This window comes from Fukomys damarensis, unplaced genomic scaffold (genome assembly GCF_012274545.1).
Source record: "Fukomys damarensis isolate Sample0158 unplaced genomic scaffold, DMR_v1.0_HiC HiC_scaffold_21, whole genome shotgun sequence".
Taxonomy (NCBI): Eukaryota; Metazoa; Chordata; class Mammalia; order Rodentia; family Bathyergidae; genus Fukomys; species Fukomys damarensis.
This window is the reverse complement of record NW_022900933.1, coordinates 29263202-29287673: the sequence shown is the minus strand read 5'-3', so window position 1 is coordinate 29287673 and position 24472 is coordinate 29263202. Positions and strand designations below refer to the sequence as shown.

At 43.1% G+C, this 24472-nt stretch overlaps 1 protein-coding gene across 10 annotated transcripts in view; it reads left to right on the top strand.

The window, feature by feature from the left end:
- Foxn3 (forkhead box N3) overlaps window positions 1–22541 on the top strand; it is a 377946-nt gene extending 355405 nt beyond the window's left edge. For all 10 annotated transcript variants that reach the window (XM_033766752.1, XM_033766751.1, XM_033766750.1 and 7 more), the window contains 2 exons: window positions 8017–8122; window positions 21700–22541. In XM_033766752.1, coding sequence (XP_033622643.1) covers window positions 8017–8122; window positions 21700–22264 — 671 coding nt within the window. In that variant the 3' untranslated portion in view covers window positions 22265–22541. The remainder of the gene's footprint in view (window positions 1–8016; window positions 8123–21699) is intronic.
- The last annotated feature ends 1931 nt before the right edge of the window (window positions 22542–24472 follow it).

Here is a 24472-nt window from a genome sequence, read left to right as displayed (position 1 = left end):
ACCCAGATTGTCACTGGGACCTGGATTGATTCATTGCAGTCTATTGATGGAACTTGCTGGTGTGGGGACGGTGACATAAAGCAATAGACATCACTGTGACATTGCCGGGGACTGGTCCTCACCTTTCTCATTGCTTTGGCTGAGACATTTGCCCATTTGGGGCTCTGGCTCTCTGAGACTCTCTTGGCCTCCTGAGCAATAGGAATGCCTTGCTTTTGGAGACGATAGTGTTTCCCACCAGAAAGTGCCCATCCTCAGACCCCCAGCAGGTGTTGCAGTGGACTGATATGGGTTCCAGGCCGCCTTTCATAGACCTCCACTTGTCCCAGCCTTTCTGATAGTTTTAAGAAATTTGGCTCCACTGTTGATTTTTGTTCCTGTTGAAAAGACTACAGAAATGTATCCAAGAATTCTCAGGAAGACTTGCTCTTCTGCCTGTGCTGTCCTTACCTGCTCCTTACAGTGCAGGATTCTCATTCTTCCTCTGCTAAACTTGGGTTGCTAGCATTTGGAATGTTAGTCAGCCCAGCCAACACCACTGCTTCCCATGTGTGTAACCGGTACACTTCTATAACTAGCACTTAACCTGGAATGTGACTTTTAAACGATGGTCAGATTTTTTTAGAGAAATACTTAAAAACCTCCATTCTTAGATGACATCTCAGGAAAAGTACAGCCTAGATTGTAATCAAGTTCCAGGCTGAAATGATTTATAAAATCAAGTTGCTTAACCTGTCGTGGTAGAAACACTGATTTCATCAGAGCCCTGCAAGATTAAAGCACCTTCTTTAGCACCCCAACCATTGTACATTAGGTTAATGACCATTAAGTTGAAAACAAAAATACTTCCAATGAACTGGTGGAAAAGACAAGGGGATTGATTGAGCATTCGCAGAGCCTCAGCAACTTCCATGAAATTCTGTCATTACTGAATTCTTGACTACAGGTAGAAGAGGAAAAGTGGTGCTCCTGATTAGCCTGGCTCAACGGGTTAGTTGTTTTAAATGTTCTCATTTCCATCCCTTTACCTCCCCAACTGGAAAAATTGTCTTTCCAAGATATTAATAGTCCTGTTTACATTGGAATGCTGAAGTGAAATGCTGTAGTTGAGAGTTACAGAGCTGTAGGGTCATTTGGGAAGGCTTTCTTAAAAAGCTAGTGCTTCTGGGTGGAGAAGTCCAGCCATAGCCTTCAGGAAGGCCCCAGGCTGGAGGGGGTTCCAAAGCCCCCAGAAGAAAAGAACCAGGTTACCTGTGAAGGTCACAGAAAGTGAAGTCATAGACAGGAGCAGAGAGGCGTAAGCATGAAGACTGAGGCTAGGGATATTTTCATGTTCATCCTCCCATCTGACCTCCAGTGCTGGTTTAATAATATCCAAGAGGTCAAGTACAAGCATAGTCAGTGGGCAGGTAAAAGCCCCCCAGAACTGGAGCAGTACCTTATGAAGGAGTGAAGATACACCAGGAGTCTTCTGTGTACCTGGAAAGCCAGGTAGCTGACGCTCAACCTTGAAATAGAGCCAGAGGTAACCACTGCTTTCAGCCAGTGCTTCCTTGCTTCACTCTTCCCTGCCCACCTTTATTTCCTTTTGCACTGCGTAGTGTTTCTTGCCTTGAAATTTGAGGCCGTGCCTGGCCCTCGTAAGAGAGAAGCGTTACAAAGCTAGAATGATTAAGCTGCCATTCCTGGCCCTGCCGGTGTGGTCCCAGGCTAGAAAACAAGGTGAGATTCCTGGGTGTAAGGTCTCGGTGTGGATCTGCACCAGCCTTCTCTGGGTCCCTCCCTGTCCAGAGTGGGGCTGTATTTCCCCCTGGGCTGGGGCTCCTCACTCAGTGCTCTCTGCAGCCCCTTAGCTTCCCTTCTCAGGCTGCTTGATCCCCTTGTCTGAGCAGGAGCTGTCAGCCTCTGTGCACTCCAAGAAGTTAGAGGCTGGCTTGAAAGGTTTTCCCTTTGTCATCGCCCTTTGTAGCCACTCCACTTCAGGTCCCCAGATGGCAGCCATTTAGATCTTTTCCTTTCTTCCTTTTTTCACTCAGCATCTGTAAAGTCAGCTCAGGGCTGGTGGACCAGCCACTGTCCGGGGTGAGTAGTTCCTATAAAGGAAACTAACTGCTCAAGAACCTGTTAAATGCAAGCTTCTTGCTCTGAGGGACCCACATGCCCAGGGGAGCCCCATGCATCCTACATTGCTTGGGCTTGGGCCCCTCTCAGTTCAGCCTGATGCTTTTCTTTCATTCCGGCAGTGGGTTGCAGCTAATGAAAACCTTGGCTCTGACGGTTCGCCCTCTGGCAGCACCCGAGGAGCATGTGACATGAGCTTTTCCAGACTGCCAGTTTGCAGCATGGTACGCATTCTGCAAGGAGAGCTGTTGGGTTCCACGTGCTCCCCAGGACACTACTTCAGAACAGTCAGTGTGGGGCATGGCTGACTCAGAATCTTCCTAACTTTGGATTATGCTTCGGAGTCAGCTCCATTCCCTAGCCCACACTTCCTACAAAGATTTCAGCTTCTGGTATCTTCTTTGAGCACCTGCCATGCAGAGCCCTTTTGACAAGCCCAGTGAGTCATCTTTAACCCCCGTGGAGGAATTGTTATTAAGTCAGGAGAAGCCAGATCACCATTACTCATCTTCAAAGGCTTATGTAACCCTTGGTTGGAATGTTCCCACAGGCGAACTCTGGATAATAAACAAAACAACGCAAAGGACCTAGGGGAAGGGTGGTTGGCATTCCACACCCCCTGGAACTGGGGTGTATGTCAGCCTCAGAAGACCAAGCAGGAGACAAGCAGCTGGGAAATAGGTCCCCTCCCCAGCCTGCTTCTAAGGGAGCAGGTGGAAAGGCTGCCTTTCAGGGAAGGGAAAGATTATAGGAGTCACCTGCTGTTCAGCTTATGGCCTGTGGTAGAGTTGGCCAGGGCTGCCCTCTGAAGGCTGCGGGAGGAGCTCCGAGGTTAATTTTAGAAGTGAAAAATCAAGTGAGCTATGCATCAAGAGGGAGGCTTGGGATGGGCTGAGGGACGACTTACTGTGCAGGAGAGTCTGTATTAGGCCTCAGGTATTTTTGTTGTTCTGTAAGTTTCCCAAAGTCACCTTATCCTGTTCGATCCGGGCATCTACAGTGATTGGTGCTGTTTGATCGGGCTGTTTTTATGAGTGTGTTGCTTTCTTGCTAAAGTCAGCAAGTTTAGAGTCAACCCTCTTAACTTCACAGAAGCCCAGCAAGTGTCAGGGACTCCAGTGCTGAAGTCCTTGGCATCTTAGCCCAGCAACTAGAAAGCCCCAGACCTGCATCTTCTGTCCTGTAGAAGATGTGCATTTAACTGGTCTACAAAAAAGGCTGATGCTTGAGCCTTGGGCCTCTTCTAGTGAGAGCCACAAATCAAGCAGAGGTTGATTCCCTGTTGGCAGTTTGTTAAGTCTTTGACCTGGGTGGAGATTAGCTTCTTTCAGTGCATTTTGTGGGGTGGGGTGGTGTGAAGGTGTTGGTATTTAAGTGTCTTCATGGGCTCTGAGGGAAACAGAGGAAGGAAAGAGTAGATACACTGATAGACCAAGGGCTGAAGAATGGACTCACGTTCCTGCCAAAGCCAGTAAAAGCAGGGGAAGATGGACATCAGAATGCCCTTCTCGGGGAGTTGTTTATACCATCTATGATGCATTGTTCAGAAGCCACATTCCTGATGGATGCTAGGGGATGCGGACAGAAAGGAGGAGAGACAGCACTGTCCCTGGCTTCTGGCAGTCAGTGAGCAAATACAAACACACCCAACACCTCCCCGTGGATAATGCTCCTGGGGAGCAGGAGAAGCGCCAGGATTCGCGGAGATGGCGCTCGGAGATAGCGCTTGCTTGCAGTTCTTTGGAGAACAAGCTCCAGGCCTCAGAGCAGGAGCCCAGGCCATGCCAGAAGTCTTGTGGGGTACAGAAAATAGCTCAGGAGAACTGTACAGTGCTACAAGATCGTTTTGTCCACGAGATTCTCTTTAAAATGAGTGCAGTTCACTAATCGGGAAGATGTTTTAACAAGGAAGGGCAAAGATACAGCCAATTACAAAAGGCATAATACAAGTGAAGGAATTTCCCCACGTCCTGAGCCTTTTAAGCCCTGTGCCTTATGTATAATTAATGAGGTTGCTGGAGAGGTGATGTGGGGGCCTGGGGGTGGCATACATGGCCGGCCAGCCACTGAGCTAAGCAGTTTACATAACTCACTTTATTTGATCCTCAGAACAGCCCTGTGAGGTGTGTTTATGCTTGCTTTACTAGTGAGTGAATAGAGGTCTGAAGAGGCTAAGGTACTAGGCCAAGGCCACGGGGCTAGGTGGGCCGAGCCTTTGAACCGAGGCAGAGCCTTCAGCCACAGAAGTGTGTGTGTTCCCAGCAGGGGGCATCAGCGGCTCCCAGGCTCCAGTGAGTGCTTGGTGTGGACTGGCTCCTTCTCTCGGTTGAAGGTTTGGGCACTGGGAAGAGGACCCCATGATGAACTGTCCTAAGGCTGCTTTTCTTCTTTCATAGGCACATGTCTCCTGGCCACGCCAGAGAGCAAAGGTACATGTGCTCCATAACTTGCATGTACTCTCTTCCCCTCCAGGGTTTCCTTGTCTCTGTCCAGTGTTCAAGGCTAGAGGGTTTGTGCTGCAGTAATGGCTGACGTACAGCACACAAGGACAGCTGGGAATCACCAGAGCTATTCAGTCAGCCACTCTGTCACCGGGAAGACGACTAAATTCTGTCTTGTCGGTGTGGCTTTTGCCTCATTCCATACTTTGGGTTTTCAGCTCACCTAATGTGCAGGGTGCTCAAGCCTCCTAGAAACTCCTCTGTGCACAGTGATCGTGCCAGCAATGGCAGCAGTGATAGCTAACACACGTTCTCAATACGAGCGCCTCTTTTAATTGAGTTAAATCTCCTAGTACCTTGAGAGGTAAATATTATTTGTCCCCTGGCTTACTTAAGGAGTCGCGGGGGGTTCAGTCAGTAGTTGACAGAGCAAGTGCTCAGACCCAGAGTTCTCAGCCACTTCGGGGCCGGCCACTTTCTTGCTCTAAATCATATAACTGTTTTCCCAAGTCCCATGGGCTAACATCTGAGTGTGTCCCATTCCTACTCTGATTGTATGCTGTAGCAAAATAACTTAGGTTTTGGCATGCTGTGCTTTAAAAAAAAATCAATTTCAGGTCTTTGTATCTGCTGCTTCCCTGGCTTAGAATTGCAGTGTAAGTGGCACTTCTTACAGAAGTCTTCCTTGTACCACTATATACCTCCAGCCCATATAACTCTTACTATATTGTGTTTTCGGTGTCTCAGACTCTCTTTATCTGCCCCACTTAACTCTTCTTACCCTATATCCTTATCGCCTGATACAGATAATGCATAGGAAGATGCTTGGCAATTATTAATAATTAATTGATACAGCCTGTGTATGAGACCGTCACCATCTTTATTGACCAGGGTCACAGTGTAGTTCAGATTTTCAGTATTAAGTTACTCATCCACGTAGTCTATGATATGTGATTCATTTGGCGCCCCACGCAGAGCCCTGGAGATGGATACCTTATGTAAGAATTGAACTCAGCCTATGGTTACGTGACCATTTCTAGGGCAATGCCATGCAACAAAATGATTGAAACTTTCTCTCACAGTCCCCAAACAAAAAGCCCCTCTTTTATACACTGTAACACTCACCTTGTTATACTGGTCTTTTGCATATGTCTGTCCTTGAGAATTATTGATATTTTCCTCCTATTATTTTCTTCTAGAAGTTTTATTATTTTCATTCTTATGTTTAGGTTTGTGGTACATTTAATTTTCATATGTGGTATGAGATTGAAGTTGAGATTCATTTTTTTCTAAATGGATCCCCAGTTTTGATGTTCTCTTTTCCACCATTTTTGTTGTCTTGATAGCCTTAGCAACAATCAGATGACCACACACGTGTGGTTCTAATTCTGGATTCCCTGTGGTTCCTTTGATTTCTATGTTTGTACTATAACACCACACTATCTCCTCCCTCAGATAATCTAATCTATCATCTGAAACCAGGCTGCCGACGGGGGGTGGGAGAAGTTCCTGATATTGCTCTGCTCACTCCCAAAGTTGGTTATGGTAAGAGGCTGGGCTCATTCTGGAACACTGGACTACTAGTGGTGCTGTTGACTTAGGCAAGAGTTTTAATTTTAACTCCCCTCCCACCTTTTTGCAAGACCTAAGGGCTTTGTACAAACCTGGAAGAGAAGTGGCAAAAATTACTAGCAAGGAGTACAGAATGTCCAAGAGGTCAGTAGTCTGTAAAATTATTCCATGCTCATGAGTGGACTTGCCTTACCTGGGGGGTGGGAGAAGTTCCTGATATTGCTCTGCTCACTCCCAAAGTTGGTTATGGTAAGAGGCTGGGCTCATTCTGGAACACTGGACTACTAGTGGTGCTGTTGACTTAGGCAAGAGTTTTAATTTTAACTCCCCTCCCACCTTTTTGCAAGACCTAAGGGCTTTGTACAAACCTGGAAGAGAAGTGGCAAAAATTACTAGCAAGGAGTACAGAATGTCCAAGAGGTCAGTAGTCTGTAAAATTATTCCATGCTCATGAGTGGACATTTGCCTTACCTGGAGGATGTTTAATTAAAACCTAGGAACATTTATAAGAAACATTCTTAGAGATCTAAAAATCAAGTGAGTAAATTGCATGTATAGGTAATTTGCTTTGTAAGAAGTATTTATTCTGTAGAAATAATACTGGCTTTAAGCACTTAAAATCCAGGCTCATTTTCATGTTTGACTATATAATTTTCTAGACGTTTTGGTGGTATTGGTAAAAGCACAGTTTATACACTTGCATCTGTAGGAAACTGTGCCAAGGGTGAGGGGGAGCATAAGGGGATCTTGGAAGAAAATGTGTTCTGGGAATTGAGTGGAGTCACACAAGAATTAAGGTTAAACCCATCTGTACTCTCGATTGGTAGTGTCATCTGGCCCCACAGACATAGGGAGGGGCCTTGCTAGATGTAGCAGGTGACAGAGGATTTGCTTGAACTAGACGAAATTGCTGTTTGGGAGGTTGAAAATCAAAGGTCAAATATCAAAGATTCTGTCGTGTAAGTCCTTATTGTTGTGTAAACCCTCAGACAAGATTGGATTGGTGAGAAGCTGTGCTACATATGCATGGGAAACGACCAGTGGTCTATAGAAGTATCCCACATGTGTGTCTGGAGCTGGATGGTCACTGGCCAGAGGGTGGCTTAGTGTTAAGATTGTTCCCGAGGGCTGGGGATTTAGCTCAGTGGTGCCACTGCCTGCCTTGCAAGTGCAAGGGCCTGAGTTCTATCCCCGGTACCAAAAAAAAAAGATTGCTCCCAGAATGAGTGTGTAGAAGGCGGATGCTGTGGGGACTCTCGGGAAGATTTCTTGGGGTGAACTTTGGAGAAGGAGGGATTTGAGGCCAACGACAGAGCCTACAGGTTACCCCTCCTCTCCCAAGCACCCAAGGAGGGACCTTTGGGGTGGACTTGTTGCAAAGCTGAGGGTTCGAGTAGAGTGGAAAATTGGCTCTGCTGTTACTTTTGGCTGTATTTCTCCTTTGTTGGATAAACCAATAGGAAAGTGTTCTCAGCCTCTGACCCTGGACTGAGAAGCATGAAGAAGCACATTTGTTGGGTCCCTGCTGCCCTTCCCTTTCTATGTCTGTGGTATTTGAAGCCTACTGCTACAAAGTTACGTTTTTTTTTAACCTGGGTATAATATTTTGTTTGCAAGCTATTGGTCTGATTTTGCTGACCAAATTATCTTTCTGCCCTATTTGGTCTTGTTCTTTTGGTATCTTTTTCTCACTCTGTGTGTGTGTGTGTGTGTGTGTGTGTGTATACATAGTTTTCTCTCACTTCTTTCCTTTCTTTCTCCCTCTTCCTCCACATCCTCCTTCCTCAGTCCCTCTCCCCACTCCTCCCAGAGCTTCTGACTTAAAACAGAAGTTGTTACAATTGATTCATGTGCGTTGTCTTTTTCTTTTCTGCTTTTCCAGTTCCTCCAGGAGTGATACAAAATGGAGCACGCGTTCTGAGCCGAGGGCTGTTCCCTGGCGTCCGGCCATTGCCAATCACTCCCATTGGAATGACGGCAGCCATGAGGTAAGGGAGAAGCCACCTGGATGAGTGGGAGGGGCATTACTTTGTCGCCAGACCCCTTTGGGGGATCAAGAAGACCAGCTTCTAACCGGTGAAGACAAACCTAGTTTGGGTGTTCAACAAAGTCAGAGTAACCTCAGTGCCCCCAGTCCAAATGCCAGCTGCTCCTTCTTGGGCCATCACACTATCCTGGCTCTGCAGATTAGAAAATGGAGACAGATTAAACTGTAAAGTTTTTTGTTTTTTGTTTTTTTCCCCCTGAGGAAATGGGATTAATGTGGGAAGAAGGAAAGAATGGGTTGTTAGATTCAAGGCTAGTTCTAGACCCAGCCTTGTCACTTCCTGGTCCTGTGACTCTGGGCTGTGTCTGACCTGTCTGGGCCTCAGTTTCCTCACCCACTGTACTCCTCTGTCTTAAAGCAGGGGTCGCAGGACAAGTCAAATGCAAAATCATGTGTAATATGTGCTTTGGGAAGTGGCCTATGAATAGCAGGTGGTATCATTCCCCTGTTCCCAAGAATCATTTCACTTGCCAGGCCGCATGAACTCTTCCTCCTCATCTTTCTTCCATCCTCCTCATCTCCACTGCCAGCCCAAGATTAGGGTCCACCACTAGCTTCAAACCACTATGTGCACCAGTGTGGCGGCCTCCTCCTATTTTCCTGCCATCCGTCAGCCGCTGCCATACCAGTTTCTTAAAATGTGCCAGAGTCAGCAGAGCCACTTTCATAACTCTCCTCCTCGCCCCGTCACCCTAGGCTTCCCTTCTTCTTGAGCCAGATTTGTTCATCAAATATGTCCAATATTTGCCCATCGTAGCCATGCTGCTGGTTCTGCATAGATTTCCCTCAGCTTGCACATTGTCCCTTCACGATACTTTCCTGAAGTGGCCAGTGCTGTCAGAAGCTCTTCAGACCCCTGAATGCCTGAGGGAGGATGACAGGGAATAAAATAGACAGAAACAGTATTTAGCATGCAGTGGGGGACCAGGAGGAATCTGTCTGTAGTGGACAGGCTTCAACGCTCTCCACAGTGGGCCCACTTTTATTGAATCAGCAAAGAGCACAAGGGAGCCAGTAGTGTACTATTTGAGGAACAAGGGACTGCAGTAAGATTGGGGTAGCAAAATAGGGACCAAGTTTAACATCTCAAAGGGGAAAGTTAAGGTCCTTCCCCAAAACACCAGGATGTCTGCATTTTATATTGCCCTCAGCAGAATGTTATCTTGCCTCAGGAGTGCCATGACTGTGGCTTTCCCACATAGCCAGGACGTCTGTAATCTTTTGCCTACTTCTCTATTCCCCAGGCAAATTAACACCTGGGACCTGGGGCCTGGGGCCTGGCCCCCACCACCCTAATCATATCGTAACTGGTCCCCAGCATAGCATGCAATAGAGTTCTCTTTCCTGTGGCCCATCCTGTGCTGCTGGGGTGGCCTTTAATGCATGACCCTATCTTATAATTTGACTGTGTGTCCTCAGTGGCCTGTTTGCCGAGGATGGGGAGGAGATATCGATCAGTCGGGTGACTGATGCCTCACACCTGTAGCACAGGCTGTAAAACCTCCTGTCTCTGTGAGCTGCATCCTCCCCTCTTCTTTCTCCTGCACTTAGGGATCCAGTTGGCCCTGAAGAATATTTTTGCTTTCAGTGTCTCATGTCCCAGAGAAAACCACCCTAAAACATCCATTTAGCTGGGCCTGAGGGAGAGGAGACATGAGAGGTCAAACTCTTGTGCATATCAACCATGTGGAGCACTCTTCTGGCAAACCAGCCTGCTTTTGTTATGATAAACATCACTTAATCTTTAGACTCTCATGTTTGAGACCTGATGAGTAGGGAAAAATTGGTAGGAATTAGAATAGTGATAGATCATAAATAAAATTATGTATCGTTTCTGCTAACCTAACATGGAAATGGGAATGTTTTCTAAATATATATATGGGAAGGGTCTTTTCTTTATACTTCTATATAGTCTTTAATGGTTATCTTCAGGTCATTGATTCTTGAGTTCCTAAGTGATAAGCCTTTTCCATGAGGCCAAAATACCAATCCCCTTCCCTCACATTGTGAAACAGATACATTCTGTTTTCTATTGCTTTCTTAAAGTCTTTCCTGCCTTACCTCTTAGTTTAGTTTACCTTTCTGGAAGAGAAGACTTGGAGACTGTAAGCTATTTTTGCTTGGACCAACAAAGTGTTTTCATTAGTAGATTCTAAATGTCAACTTCAAATGTGTTGTCTTGACCATACTTCAAGTGCCTTTAAGCTTAGTGTCCCCGTGCATCCAGCTATTCCTTTTAGAAGAGGATGGAGGAGTAGGCAGGCGCCAGAGTGGCCGTTGGCAGGAGCTTCCTCCTCATTTTAATTATCACTCCATGGTACACACCATCACAGATTTCACTGATTTGTCCCCTCTAGAGGCATTATTTTAAATACTGGTGGTGTCTCGTTAGGAGATAAAGCTCTGCAGCCAGACAGCACAGTGTCCAGTCAGGAGGCAGCAGCCACACCAGAGGACTGAACAGAGACTTGAGGGTACTGTTCACCAGGTAGAAAGCTACTCAGGTGACCAGTGAGTTAACAAGAGAACTCACAGTGACTTGGGGGAAGCAAGTGCAGGGAGTAACCACCATCTGTAGCTGGAGGGAATAAAAGGAAGAAATTGGAATGGTGGCCGGTGCACCCAAAGCTCAGGCTTCTGCCAAGAGGTGGGGTCTGGGATCCATCCCAGCATCTGAGAAGGAGGTGCATGTTGGTGTGTGATCTTCTGAGTGTTGGAAAACCCAGACTGGATTCCACAGCTGCTGCAGCAGTGAAGCCCGGCTGCTGAGGCAAGAGGCGTTGCTAGAACAATGGTTGCTGGAAACAGAGGCTGGAGCTGTCCCCTTCACCAGCCACCACCTTCACAGTCTCTGTAGCACCTGCCTGTTGAGGGTAAAGCAAAGTGTGGTTTACGCAGTCCAGACCAGCCCCAGCATGTGAATCAGATGAGAAGGGTGGGCTTGAGGCTGAGGCACACTGGCCTTAGAGGGGCATAGTTTGCTGAGTGTCCACCCACTGTGAGAGTGGTCACAGTGTAGTGACCTTCCACAGCCTCATAGTTCTGAGCAAAAGAGTTCTGGTAAAATATGCAGCCATGCCATTTGCAGAAACAAAACAAAGAAAGCCGCTGTACGTTAATAGTAAATTGTCTAAATGTTAATTCTGTACCTGTCACATTAGTTTTAAGAGAAATTAGAAAAGAGAGGTAGTAAGTTCTTAAGATGGAGAACACTTATTTGTATCACCACATGCTTTTTGTAGGGCAAATAGGCACTGAGATGCTTTTAGAAAAAAAATGAACAGAAACACAGTTAAGTGGTCATTTGCAGAATTGGTGTCTGTAAAACCCATTCAGAAATGTTTAGGGGGAAAATTGTTTAGCTCTTTCACGTTCATTGTAATTTTTAAATTTGGCCACATATCCATTGAACCTAAATTCAACTGAGGTTGAAAGGAAAAATGATTCTGTGAAGAACAGAACAGCGCAAAGTGGGCTGTCACCCGCCAGACCTCATGGCAGTGGGCACACGGTGATTCCTGCATGGGGTTGGGAGGTGGGTTCCAGTGTTTATAGGGGCTGCTGCCCCCAGTCTGCTTCTCTGCTCGGCTGGGGTCCAGGGAAGGCGAGAGCCGTTAGCACCTACTAAAGACCAATTTCCTCCTCTCCTTCGTGTGACAGGTTTTCTGTGTGAGTCTAAGCACTTCTCCGTAAGTGAAAATATTTGTCTTTCAGGGCTTTTCCCCCTCCTCGGGCTGAGTGGCAAAGGCCATGTTTGTTTGTCTTAACTCTGAAACTGTTATTGACATAGATGAAGTGTTACTTTTATTAGCTGATCATTACACAGCTTGTATTTGCTGGGTTCCTTTGCATATAATTATGATGTGAAATCTCCCTTGTAAGAGTATCTGTCAATAGTGTAATTGACTTTTCCCTGTTGACTTTCTACTCAATAACCTCCGAGACTGGCCGATCCTTAGACATTGGAAGCCTGCTTGTTTTGAAATTTGCCTGAGTGCAGTGTTCAAGATCTATCGTCCTCAAAAGAACTGCTGACACATCTTAAGAATTTTATGCCTGCATCTTCTGCTGCTTTCCTAGTGAAATCTGCCATAGAAATTCCCTGAAATGGAACAGTTATACCACTGTGAAAAAATAATTTCTGGCCTTTCTGTGGAAGAGGAGCCCAGATTTCTTACATTCATAGCATTGTGGGCCGCTCCCCACACAGGGACCATAGAAACTTCCTCAGGCCATCTTGCTTTTAACCTTTAGAACTCTCTGATCCCCATGTGGCCACTCGAAGGTCAAAGAAGAACTAAATGTCCCAGGTTGGCCAGAGGGTTGGGAGAGAATAGATGGGAGGCAGGTGCTTCATGTTGCAGCAGAGCCCAGAAATTACACATAGAAACTCAGGAACCAAGTTTCCTGGGTCCTTCCTTATTCTGTAGCTATGGGACCTTGGACAAGTACGCTTGGGCTTCTCACAAGGAAGCTGTACCTGTCTTGGGAATTAAAATCAGTACAGTTATGTGCTTGGTGTGAAATAAGCATTATGTAAATATCTGATAATAACATGAGTGTGCCGGTCTGCCCCCCGTAGACCTTCTTGGGTCCCCTTCCTGAGCACCTGAAGATAAGCCCCAACCTTCAAGAGAAGACTTAGCTTGAACCTCAGTCACATCAGCCCAGTGTATATTTGTGGCAAGGCAATTGCCTTTGAGGAATGATGTCTGGCCCACAAGTCCAGACCATAGCTTGTTATAAAACTGTAAGAAAGTGCCATTGAATCACCATGTAAGACTGCTTAATTTTACTTGGTTCTCTAAGGACCTAAGGGAAAGCTACAATTCCCATTGAACATGAAGTAAGCTGACCATTCATGGTTCCGTTGCAGTAGAAAGACATCAATTTTTAAAATATATATATATTTTTTTAGCAGCATGTTTGCAATACATAATATATTCATCATGAGATATTTGTACATATACTTATCACATCTTGATACTTTTGACTTCCCTTTCCCCTCCCCTCTGTCCTATCTCCCTTTGTCCCCAGATCAAAAACATTCTTTAAGGTTATGTCATGTAATCATCACTTCAATATTACATGGTTTCTCTTATATGAGAAACCCAAAATATAAACAAAGAGCGAAATAAAAGCTAGATAACAGGAAATAGGGAGATCTTTTGTGAAAGTATTCTTTTTTTTTTTTTTTTTTTTTTTTTTTTGGTACTAGGGATCCAATTTGGGTCCTTGCACTTGTGAGTCAGGCAGTGGCTCCACTGAGCTAAATCCCCAGCCCAGGAGATCTTTTACAAAAGGGAAAAGGACCAAAAGATGAAAGGAGGGGAGGGAAGGGGGATGAAAAAAGAATTAAGATGTGTTATGTACATGTACCGACTCCACACAAGGAATGTAATCATTTTATACTGCAAACATGTACTAGTGAAAATAAAAATGTCTTAAAAATTGAATTATCAGAAAAACCCATCTCTCTGCCTAAGATCGGTTTCTCCTTTCCTGTCATCTTTGTCTTCCCCCTTGAGAGGATTGTGGTCTGATTAGGATCCTTGAAGGAAAATTTGACACTGATCTTGTCGTTTATTGTGTTGTATTTTGTTTTGTTTTGAAAGACCATGCACCTGTTGGCCTGCTCTTCCGAAATCATGGCCTTTGAAAGCAATTACACAACTCAGTATTAAGTTATGCTTTGTAGTGGGAGGACAGGAGAAAATACTAAGGAGTTAGGTTTTTTAAAAACTGATGGGAAAAGCACACCAGTCAGACAGAGAATGCACTGAGATCCCTCCCAGGGCCTCTGCCCCACAAAAGTTTTTGCTTTTGACTGCATCATAGGAATGTATTTTTATCAAGAGGCTAGAGTATTATTAGTCTTACAGACTTAATATTTAAGTTTGGAATCCATCTGGAGTTATGGTATGAATCAGAGGTACATTTCAATATTTCCCAAATGGATAATCAGTTATCCCAACATTATAAGTCTGTGGATATTCTTGGCACTTAGCACTTACATATGAATTTTAGATTCAGCTTGGTGAATTGCAAAATAACAACAACAAAAAAGTGGACTGGGGAGGTAAAGAAGAGAATATCTCCTATTGTGATTTTTGACTAGCATTGTTTTGAATCTGTGGACCATATTGGTGAGAATTAATGCCTCCATATTAAATCTATTAATCAGTGAATTTGTATATCTCTCCGTGTATTAAGCCTTCAGTGTCACTCACTACAGCTTTAAATGGTATTTTTTCCTTAAATGTCTTAATCGTTTTGAGTTAGATTTGTTCTACATGGTCTATGTTTGTTATTTTCTCTTGCTGTTATAGATTTTACCAACACAGGCGTTGTATTTTCTGTTCACTGCTGATACATGGAAATGCAACTGATTTCTCAGCATTGGCTTTTCGCAGTAACCTTGCTAAATGAACTGCTTTAGTGATTCTAACAGTTTACTTTTGTATAAAATATTAAAGCACATCTGCAAATAACTGGGTTTGTTTTTTCCTAATTCTTTTTTTCTTTCTTTTTCTTGTCCTATTGCACAGTCTAGGAATTCTGAATAAATTAATAGTAATAGATATCTTTCCTTTTTTTTTTCTTATTTTAAGGGGAGCCATGCTGATGACACACAAACGCCAGGATATTTGTTACTGCTTTTAAGGAAATGATTTTGTCATAATTTCCCTCTATTCTTAGGTTTTTGTGATACTTATCATGTATAGTTGTTGAATTTCATCAGAAGTGTTTCTATCATTTAGGAAGGCTGTAAAATCTTTCTTTTTTTCCCACTGTGGTAAATTACATTATAAATCTATGAATTCCAAAAGAACCCTTTCATATCTGAATGTATTTGATTATGATACATTGGGGGTTTTTTTTTTGCATATTAGAGCTGATGAGCTAATATTTTATGTATGTATTTGTCTGTGCAACATATTTCTGCAGTTCTTCATCTGGTTTTAGTGTCTGTATTAGCCTCATAAAAGTGAATTGGGCAGTATTATTTCGCTCTTAAATTTTCTAAAAGAGTTTATATAAAATTAAAATTATCTATCACCTAATTTGATGGTTACATCTTCCTTATTTTGATTCAGCTTGCCAGATATCTCCTGTTATCTTTCTTTATATTACCTCTACTTTGCATTTGTTCTTTTTCATTGATTTTTGCAATTTATAATTCTTTCATTTTGTTTGCTTTTATTCTACTTTATGTAGGTTAGTTCTACTTTAAAATCATTTTTCTTCTATGTAAGTTTAAGGGTATAATTTTCTTTAAACCACTACTTAGTTGTATACCACAACTTTTATTATCTTTCTTATCATTACTGTTAAGTACTAGGTATTTTCAAATTTTCACTTTGATTTCTTCCTTGGTCCATGGGTATTTTTAGCAGTGTATTTTTCCAAATTTCCCAAAGAAGTTGTTTTCTTACTTTTTTAGTTACTTCTTCAGCATTGACCATTAACTTCGATGATTTGTGTGGCCAGAGACTTGACACCACGTACGCTATAGCTTCTTTGGAATTTGAGATTGTGTATGTCTAGTCTAAGTGGTCTCATATAAATAATTTATGGTCTGGTATAAATCAGTATGTTTAAAATACTGTGCTTCAAAAGAATATGCCCTTTCCATTGTTAGCTTCTGTGTACAGTATGTCTTTTAGATCAGATCTTGATAGTCACCTTTTGTGTGTGTGGGGGGTGTATATGTGTGAGAGAGAACATGATCAATTGAATACTGAAAGCAACACATTAAATCCCCCCATTACAATGTGGATTTGGCTATTTCTCCTTGTAACTCTTTAAATTTAGGAGTAGATATTTTGAAGGTATTTTATTGTAAGTATGCATGTTTAAAACTGTTCTGTCTTCCTGGTGAATTAAACCTTTATGAATGTTTAATGACTCTGTCTGTAAGCAATGATTTTTGCCTTAAAATCTATCATTTCATTTTAATATCACTACACCAGCATGAAACAACTTTTTCCATCCTTTTAACCTTTGTGTGTCCTTTTATTTTAGGTTTGTTTCTTATAAACAGCCAGTGCCTTTTAAAATCCATGTTAATGATGTGTACTTTTAGCTAAAGATCTTTAGCCGATGTTTATTGACATACCTGGGTTCGTTGCTGCCTTCTTATTTTGCATTTCTGTTTGTCTACTTAGTCTAGATTCTTTTTCCTTTCTAACATTATTTTAAATTGACTGAAACTCTCCCATTCTTCATTCCATTTCTTTCTCCTTAATGGTTTGGAGGTTATACATTCTGTTTTTGTTCTTTTCCTGTGGATTGTAGAACTTTTAGCATGAATATTTTAAAACATTTAAAGTTAATCAATATCTTTAACCTCTTGATCGATACAGGGCCTTTGGAATGCTTTAGCTTCGGTTCTACCTCCCAGATGATATGCTACATTTGCCTAATACTTTTGTTCTGATTTGTTTTTTTAAAGCCACTTAGTGTTAGTATTACTGTGTCTCCAGTCAATATTTGCTTATGTTTCCTTTGCTGACCATTTCTTCTTACATCTCAGGCCTTTCTTTTTAGATCATTTTCCCTTTTTTCCTCTGAAGTGTATTCTTACGAAGTTCCTAAACTGAGGGTGTATAGTTGAAGCCATGAATTTTTGTCTGAGAATGCAGCGGCTTTTGCCCTCTTTTTTAGAAGATGATGTTAAATTCTAGGTTGGCAGACGATTTTTTTTTTTCCTCATCTTGAGATACTATTCTACTTCCATTTGTTTCACATGATGTGGATTAACTGATACTTCTTCTTAGGTAATGTGTTTTCTTTCTGCTGCTTTAAATCTTTATTTATTTTTTAATGCTCAAAGGCCCAAATGCCGCAGCAAGCTATTTGTATCATTGAAAGCTCTAAAAGGTTCACCATCCCTGCTCTAAGGTTTGATAATGTTGTATCTAAGAATGGATTTCATTTTATTTACCCTGCATGGGATTTGTTGGCTTTTTCAGTCAGAAATTTTTCATCAAAACTAGAAGATTTCCAGCCATTTTCTATTCAAATATTAGATCTCCTGTTTTCTTTTTACTCTGGAACTCAGCTAGATTTACCTGGTCTCTCCTTTGAGTGTCCCACACCCTCTAGCCTTTCCTCCATAGTTGCCATCTCTTTGTCTCTCTTCTGTGTTTTTTGGAGTATCTTCAGATCTGTCTTCTAACTGACTAATTTTTTTCTCTAGCTACATTGAGTGTTTTTAATTTCAATGATTATATTTTTAAATCTTTGGGATCTTCTATTTGGTACTTTGCAAAATCTGCCTGCTTAGTTTATATGGTCTGTTCTTCCTGCCCAGTGTTTTTTAGCTCCCTCTTTCTTTCTTTAAATGTACCAACTTTATATCTACTTAGTTTAACATTAACAGTACTTGCAGTTTGGATTTTAGTTTTATTTTGTTGTTGTTGTCTCTTGTTCATGGTGGATTATTTCTTTCATTTGATGATTTTTTTAATGAAACTGTGTTCTATTCAGTTGTCCATGAAAATCCTGTGTGGCTTGGATTTAAAGCATATTCTTCCAGAGAGGATTTTCTTGTAAAACTTATGGTATAAGCCTAGGGGTCCAATATAGTGCTTGAGGCCATTTTGACTTCCCTGAGGAGTCATCAGTACCCATGAAGCCAACAAAAGCAGGCTCCCACCCCACCCCTTATATAAGTTGGAGCTGTTGTTCCAGTCCTAGGCACTTGCTCCAAGGATACCCTGGTCTCCTTAGTTGCCTACTCCTTGCGCCACAGGCTATTTTTACATTTTTCATTTTGTGTGAGGAGGGTTATTTGGTGCATGATGTCTACATGGGTGTCTGAGATTCCCTTTATTTTATAGTGAGTGTAGCAATGTCTTGAAAATGTGCCCTTGCATTTTACCTGGGATCCTTTTCATTGTAGTCAGATGAATATCTTTCAGTGTCTCTTCTGCTGACTGGAGGTGGAAGCCTCTTGTCTCTTCCTAACCTTGTTTTTCTCCTTGTGGTTGGTTTGGGAGGCAAGTGCTCCACTTGCACCAGTCCCCTACTTTCTATAAGCCTACAGATTCCATCTGCCTTCCACATTTGGCAAAAGATCAGAATCTTCAAGTCTGTGCCCTGGGAGGACAACTACCCCAAATAATGGCCTGAGGTTTACAGTCCATAGAGAACCCTAGTATATCAGGTAAAGGGTATCAACACATGCCATTTAACTATAATGGAACAAGTAATTAACTGGCAGGAAAAAAAGCAGCAAAGTGGCCGTGTCTAAGCATAAGCTTAGACCTTGACTTGTTAGTTACAAACATTACTTGTTCTTGGCTTGAACTAGTGTGAATTCTCGCTTTCTGTGCCCAGTATTTCCCATCTAATTGACTAGAGAATAAACATCAGATTTTACTTGAGATTAATATCATGTGGTTTTGTTCAGTCATGTGCTTTGAGCTCTTAGAGGCCCGAGTAAAATCAGGTTGCCTTTCATTTATGCTAATTTATGTTCGCAGTGAGTAGTATGATGTGTAAATTCAGCTAACACTGAAAAATCGCAGGCGTTTCAGATGTATCATGTTAATTTTAATGAATGGTTTTTTGAGATGGTAGTCAGAAATTCACCTTCCAACGTGTTCAGGATAGCTGGGGTTTTTTTAAGCATTTGGTATCCGCAATGACAAGTCCTGCAGCGGGAAGCATTTGGCACCAGCTCAGTGCAGCCAGTTTGCGCCATCATGAATCACATTGCTCCAAGTTATTAATAATGGAAGGAGCTTGTCACTTCCTGCTGAGTCTTCTGTGTCTTTTATGGATTATAAGCCCATGCTAAAATCTCGGGGAAAGTTAATTTCATCAAATGAGAAAGAGATATGTTTACATTTTAATTTTCACCCCCTAAAGTTATGTCTTTATGTTTGTTTTCATCCAGAAGTATTGTGAATGTTAAGGACTGGCTTCCTGTCTTCAGGGAACCAGGAGGTATTGCAAATTCCCGCTTGATCTGCCTTTGAGAACTACTAAGGCCACTCGGGACAAGTCTTAGGGTCCTCTGAGTTTGTTGTTTATCTGTAAAAGAGGGAGGCAGGAATTGTTCCAAGGTGGGTTGTGGTCTCATTGATCCCAGCAGCCTGATTCTAGGCAGTGCCAGAGACCCTGCTCCTCACAACACAAAGTCAGGGGCCATGGAATAGTTTTCTTATTTATTCTCCTTTCATCCATGGATCTCCTTCTGAATAAAGTTCTCATCTGAGCCTAATGGGTCACTAGCACTTCTTCTCTAAAATGCTGCTCATTGTTCTATTTAAGAAAGAGAAACAAGTTCTCATGTGAAAAGTCTTTCCTCTTGTGATGGGATAGAGCTAAAATTTAATATCACTACTTCGATTCTAATATTTTTGCACACACACACCAAACTTCTTATTTAAGAACATTTCAAACTTACAGGAAAGAGGAGAACAAAGCATAAAGCACATTGGGTAACACTCACTTAGATTGAGCTAGGAGCTGAGTTTCTGGAGTCAGAAATATTGCCTCCTGTTGCAGTTGTGCTTTTCTCCTTCTCCATACATGTTCAAAGAAGGCTTCATACTCTGCCTAACTGACAGTCAGGCTAGTCATAAGTCCCAAGTTAAAATACAAGAGAGATTCAGACCTGAATTGATTTGTTAAAGGCCAAGCATAGCCCAGGCTCACTTGTCCACATGTAGTTGGGCTAACTAGGAAATTGTTTGATGCTAGATTAGTCAACTGGTTATTTTTGTATTTCACAGTAGTTCCCTTAAAAAACAATGATCGGGAGAACTGTAATACAAGCCTTTATAAGACTTCCATTTTCATTTGCTTTAACAACAATGAAGAGCTAGCTGCATAGTTTATCGCATTTATCAAGTTTCATATTTGGAAGTACCTTCAGGTAACCTTATTGCAGCTATTTTTAAGTACCCAAGAAACCAGAAATCTGCAAAAAATAAGATATGGAGGGGCCAGTCCCCAAAGTTCAAGGCTGTGTGGCCAGGCAAGCCCTTGAGGAATTCTCTCATTAGGGCCTCTTTGCTCTTTATTGCTGCATTCCCATAAGCCTCTTGACCAGGACAGAGGAGAAAACAAGGCTGCCCCAGGAGAGCACATCACAGCAACGAGAAGGAGATGGCAAGGAAGAATTACCACGCACCACTGAAAACCTTCCTCTGTGCCTGAGACTTGGCTTTTCATCCTCACACAGTCCCGTAAGGTTGATGAAGATGCTGAGGCTCCAGGATATAAAGCAGCCTGTCTGCCTCAGCTATCTCTTCCAAGGTCAGATGCCAAATCTTCCTGCAAACTTTCCCTAGTGCCCTACTTCTTCGTCTAGCTCCTTCCCTCATGCTGGTATTCATCCCTCTGATTTCCACCTGCTCACAGCCATGTGCCAGGCACATGAGAAAGACAGCTGCCGCCCAGATGCATGGACTGTGTGGCCCGACCAGGAGGAAGCCTTCAGCCACCACTCCATGCCAGGCGCTGGTCCAGGCTACTGCAGGTGCTAATGCAGATCCTCAGCCCAGGCATCCTGGGAGATGGGTGTAGTTACTCTTCCCACTTTGCTCATAAGGGAGGTGAGTACATTGCCTAGACACGAAAACAGTCCAAGGCCTGGTGAGTGCTGCAGGCGGGCCTCATCCTAGGGAAGTTGCAAGAAAAAGCTAGTTTGTGTTGCTGAGACCACAACCTTGGCAGTCAGACTTTGATTCCAAGCGCAGCTCTTCAAGCAGATAACTGTATGTCTTTAATGAAATCACTAGACCCAATTCCAGACCCAATTTCTGGTCTGAAAACAAGGCTACTAAGGTACACTTTATAGAGTTAAATGTGATCATCTGGGCAGGCTGTGGTAAGTTCAAGAAGTGATAACTCACTCCTGCCCTTTTTTATCTAACCTGGACTTGCTTTGATAGACTGTAGCATCTTCTCAACTGCTTCTGTACATGATCCAACCGCATGTGCCTCCCCGGATCCTCCCTAAGGTCATGCATTTCTATTAGGTGCTTGGTGAATATTGGTAGATTGAACGGAGGAGGGAGGGAATGTGAGTGTATAGCTGTCACCACATGGCAGGTATCTCTTTGCTGAGCACTGGATTTAGCCTTCTGACAAATGCCTCCTAATGCAGCAGCTTTGGAAGAGAGCATGCTTTTTCTCTGAAGTACCCAGCCAACATCATCTGGCAGTGTCTGACTCCATGGAGCCGGCGGCTATGCAAAACCACGCACAGCTGGATTTTTATGGTTTAACGTAAGAGGTAGAGCATCCACTGCTGTCGCTTCAGAAAGGCGTTGTTTTGAAGGCTCATTCACACAAATTGAGTAAAATGCAGTTAAGAGAGATAAGCAGTAAAGACCAGGTGTCAAGACTTAGGACCCTGTCTTCAGGTCCACCTATTGTGCACATCTTTCAGTAGGTTGCTGGTGATTACACACGGTTGGCTGCTGGGTGTCCCTGTCAGAGAAGGTCTAACCTATGTCCCCTCTGTCTTGCATCCCTCCCTGTGTCCTCGCCCTGCAGGAATGGCATCACTAGCTGCCGGATGCGGACTGAGAGCGAGCCATCGTGTGGCTCCCCCGTGGTCAGTGGAGACCCCAAGGAGGATCACAACTATAGCAGTGCCAAGTCCTCCAACGCCCGGAGCACCTCGCCTGCCAGCGACTCCATCTCCTCCTCCTCCTCCTCCTCATCCTCAGCTGATGACCACTATGAGTTTGCCACGAAGGGGAGCCAGGAGGGCAGCGAAGGCAGTGAAGGGAGTTTCCACAGCCACGAGAGCCACAGCGAAACGGAAGAGGATGACAGGAAGCCCAGCCAGAAGGAGGCCAAGGATGCTTTGGGGGACAGCGGGTACGCATCCCAGCACAAGAAGCGCCAGCACTTCGCCAAGGCCAGGAAGGTCCCCAGCGACACGCTGCCCCTCAAAAAGAGACGCACAGAAAAGCCCCCAGAGAGCGATGATGAGGAGATGAAAGAGGCAGCCGGGTCGCTCCTGCACTTAGCAGGGATCCGGTCCTGTTTGAACAACATCACCAATCGGACGGCAAAGGGGCAGAAGGAACAAAAGGAAACCACAAAAAATTGAAAACAAGTCACTGATTTGTTTTGAACTTATGGCCATTTGGTTTCAGCATGTCAGGAGATTTCTAATGATTTGTGGCAATATCAGCAATTTTTTTTCTTTTCTTTTTTTCTTTTGGTTTGGTTTTCTTTCTTTTCTTTTCCTTTTTTAATTTGCCCCCTCTCCTTTGCTTTGGACCCTTAAGAATTTTATGTTTAAAGGAGATTGAAGCCATAGAACTCATATTGACACTCAGCTGTTTTACAAAAGCTTTTCATTATCTGAGGACAAAACCGAAAAAGCCAAAATTACCATTGCTTCCTACAGCCTGTCAGAAACATGCGGCTGAATCCACAGGGATGTCAACTCCATGCCACGGGAACACACAGGCAGCAACCCGGAAGGCACATGTGCAGAGTCATCGCCGTTCAGACCCAGCCCTTAGGTTTAAAAATTCAGACGTTCCTCCGGTTGCACTCAGAGTCGAGGCACACGGAGCAATTGGAGAGAAGGAAGAACCTGTGTCCCCCTAGGAGCAGACCCAAGCTTGTGGCACCCAGCATCCCACTGTACCAGGAAGCCCTTGGCCGTGCCACACAGCGGGCACAGCTCACTGAGCTTTGAAACCTGGTAACAACTTACAGGTGAACATGGGACTCTTCGGGTACGTCAGGTGCCAGGACAAAGGAGAAATGGGGCACCTTTTTAGTGATGTTGCTAAACATTGAAGTCTGCTCTATATTAAATTAAGAAAATGTTCCAAAAGCCATAAGCCTAAAGGTGGCTCTGCACACGTGGCTTGTGTACACACACACACACACACACACACACACACACACGATGAGACTTGAGAGAAAACTAAGAAAGTACAGTAGCTGTTAAGGAAGGTAATGATGTAGATTCTTTTTCTGTCTAACAAAACCATTTGATCCAAATGAAGGAAAAAAACAAAACAAACTACAGAACCTGCCATTAGTGTTGTGGTATATTTTTAAAAGATTCAAGGCACATTGATAGACATAAAAAAGTAAAACGTGACCAAAAAAAAATAAATAAAATAATAACTCCTATACTGCCCTCAAAAAGGAGTTTGCAATTATTGTCAGTCAGGATTTCATCTTCACAAAATCAGTGATTTTCCACATTCAGCCAGTGTAGCCAGCAGAAATTTCTAATCCACAATGCATGGATTCCTTTGAAGAAAAAAAAGAGAAAAAAAACCGACAAAAACAAACTTTTTTATTCAAAAATAACAAAGTTCTTGTAAGGTAAATAATGTATTTAGCATGAAGCATGAATTATTTTCATATAAATATAGAAATAGAGAAAAGGCTCTGCCTCTAATTTTTAAGCCCTTAGGCTTAGAGGTTCTTTTGTTTTTTTTTTTTTTTTTTTTTTTTTTTTTTTTTTTTTTTTTTTTTTTTTCTCCTCTTATGGATTAATTTGTTTTGGTGTTTTGAAGCAGGTGTTTAAGGTTTAACCTTCTTCAGGGACAAATTCTCACTGTTGGGGAACTTACTCTGCAATATAAAAATATCTTCATGCTCTGGTAGGGCTTGGATGGTTGGACTCTCCACTGCCTTGTCTGCACTCAGCCCCCGACCCCCTCTGACTCCCTACTGAAGAGTGTGTCCTTTCTCTTTGTCTTTACATGTTTAACATGACGCAATAATTTGAGGGCAAACTTAGTAGTGAGTGTGTATGATAGAATCAAGAGAATTATGGGACACTTACTTGAGAAAATCATTACCGTGATTTGGTTGTAGGAAAAAAGGCAGTGAATAATTATGCAAATTCGCCAGAAGAAGGGGAAACATGTTAATGGGCCTTATTTGGTGAGGGTATGAGATAGGATACCTGTGAAGGAGGAAGTGATAAGATAGGGCGTTAGAAAGGCCAGCCCCGGACACTTTATTGCAACAATGCCATTTCGCAGTAAGAAGGCGGGGCTGAACTAACACCTCAGCACTGTAACCAACCTGGAATTAAGACCACCTCGATTGTGAGAGCTGAATTTAGACAGCCAGACAGTGTCACGTGGATCAGAAATTCTTGTTACCTTTGCCTAAAAAAGAAAAAATATATATATTTTTTCTTTTTCAAAGATCCAAAGAGAAATAAATCTCTAAAAGAACATGATCTTCCATCCACACGGAGGGGAGTTTTAAAATATAAACAAAGACACCCACTACCATGGCTCAGGATCTGATGGTTGAGGAGCAGGGGGGAACT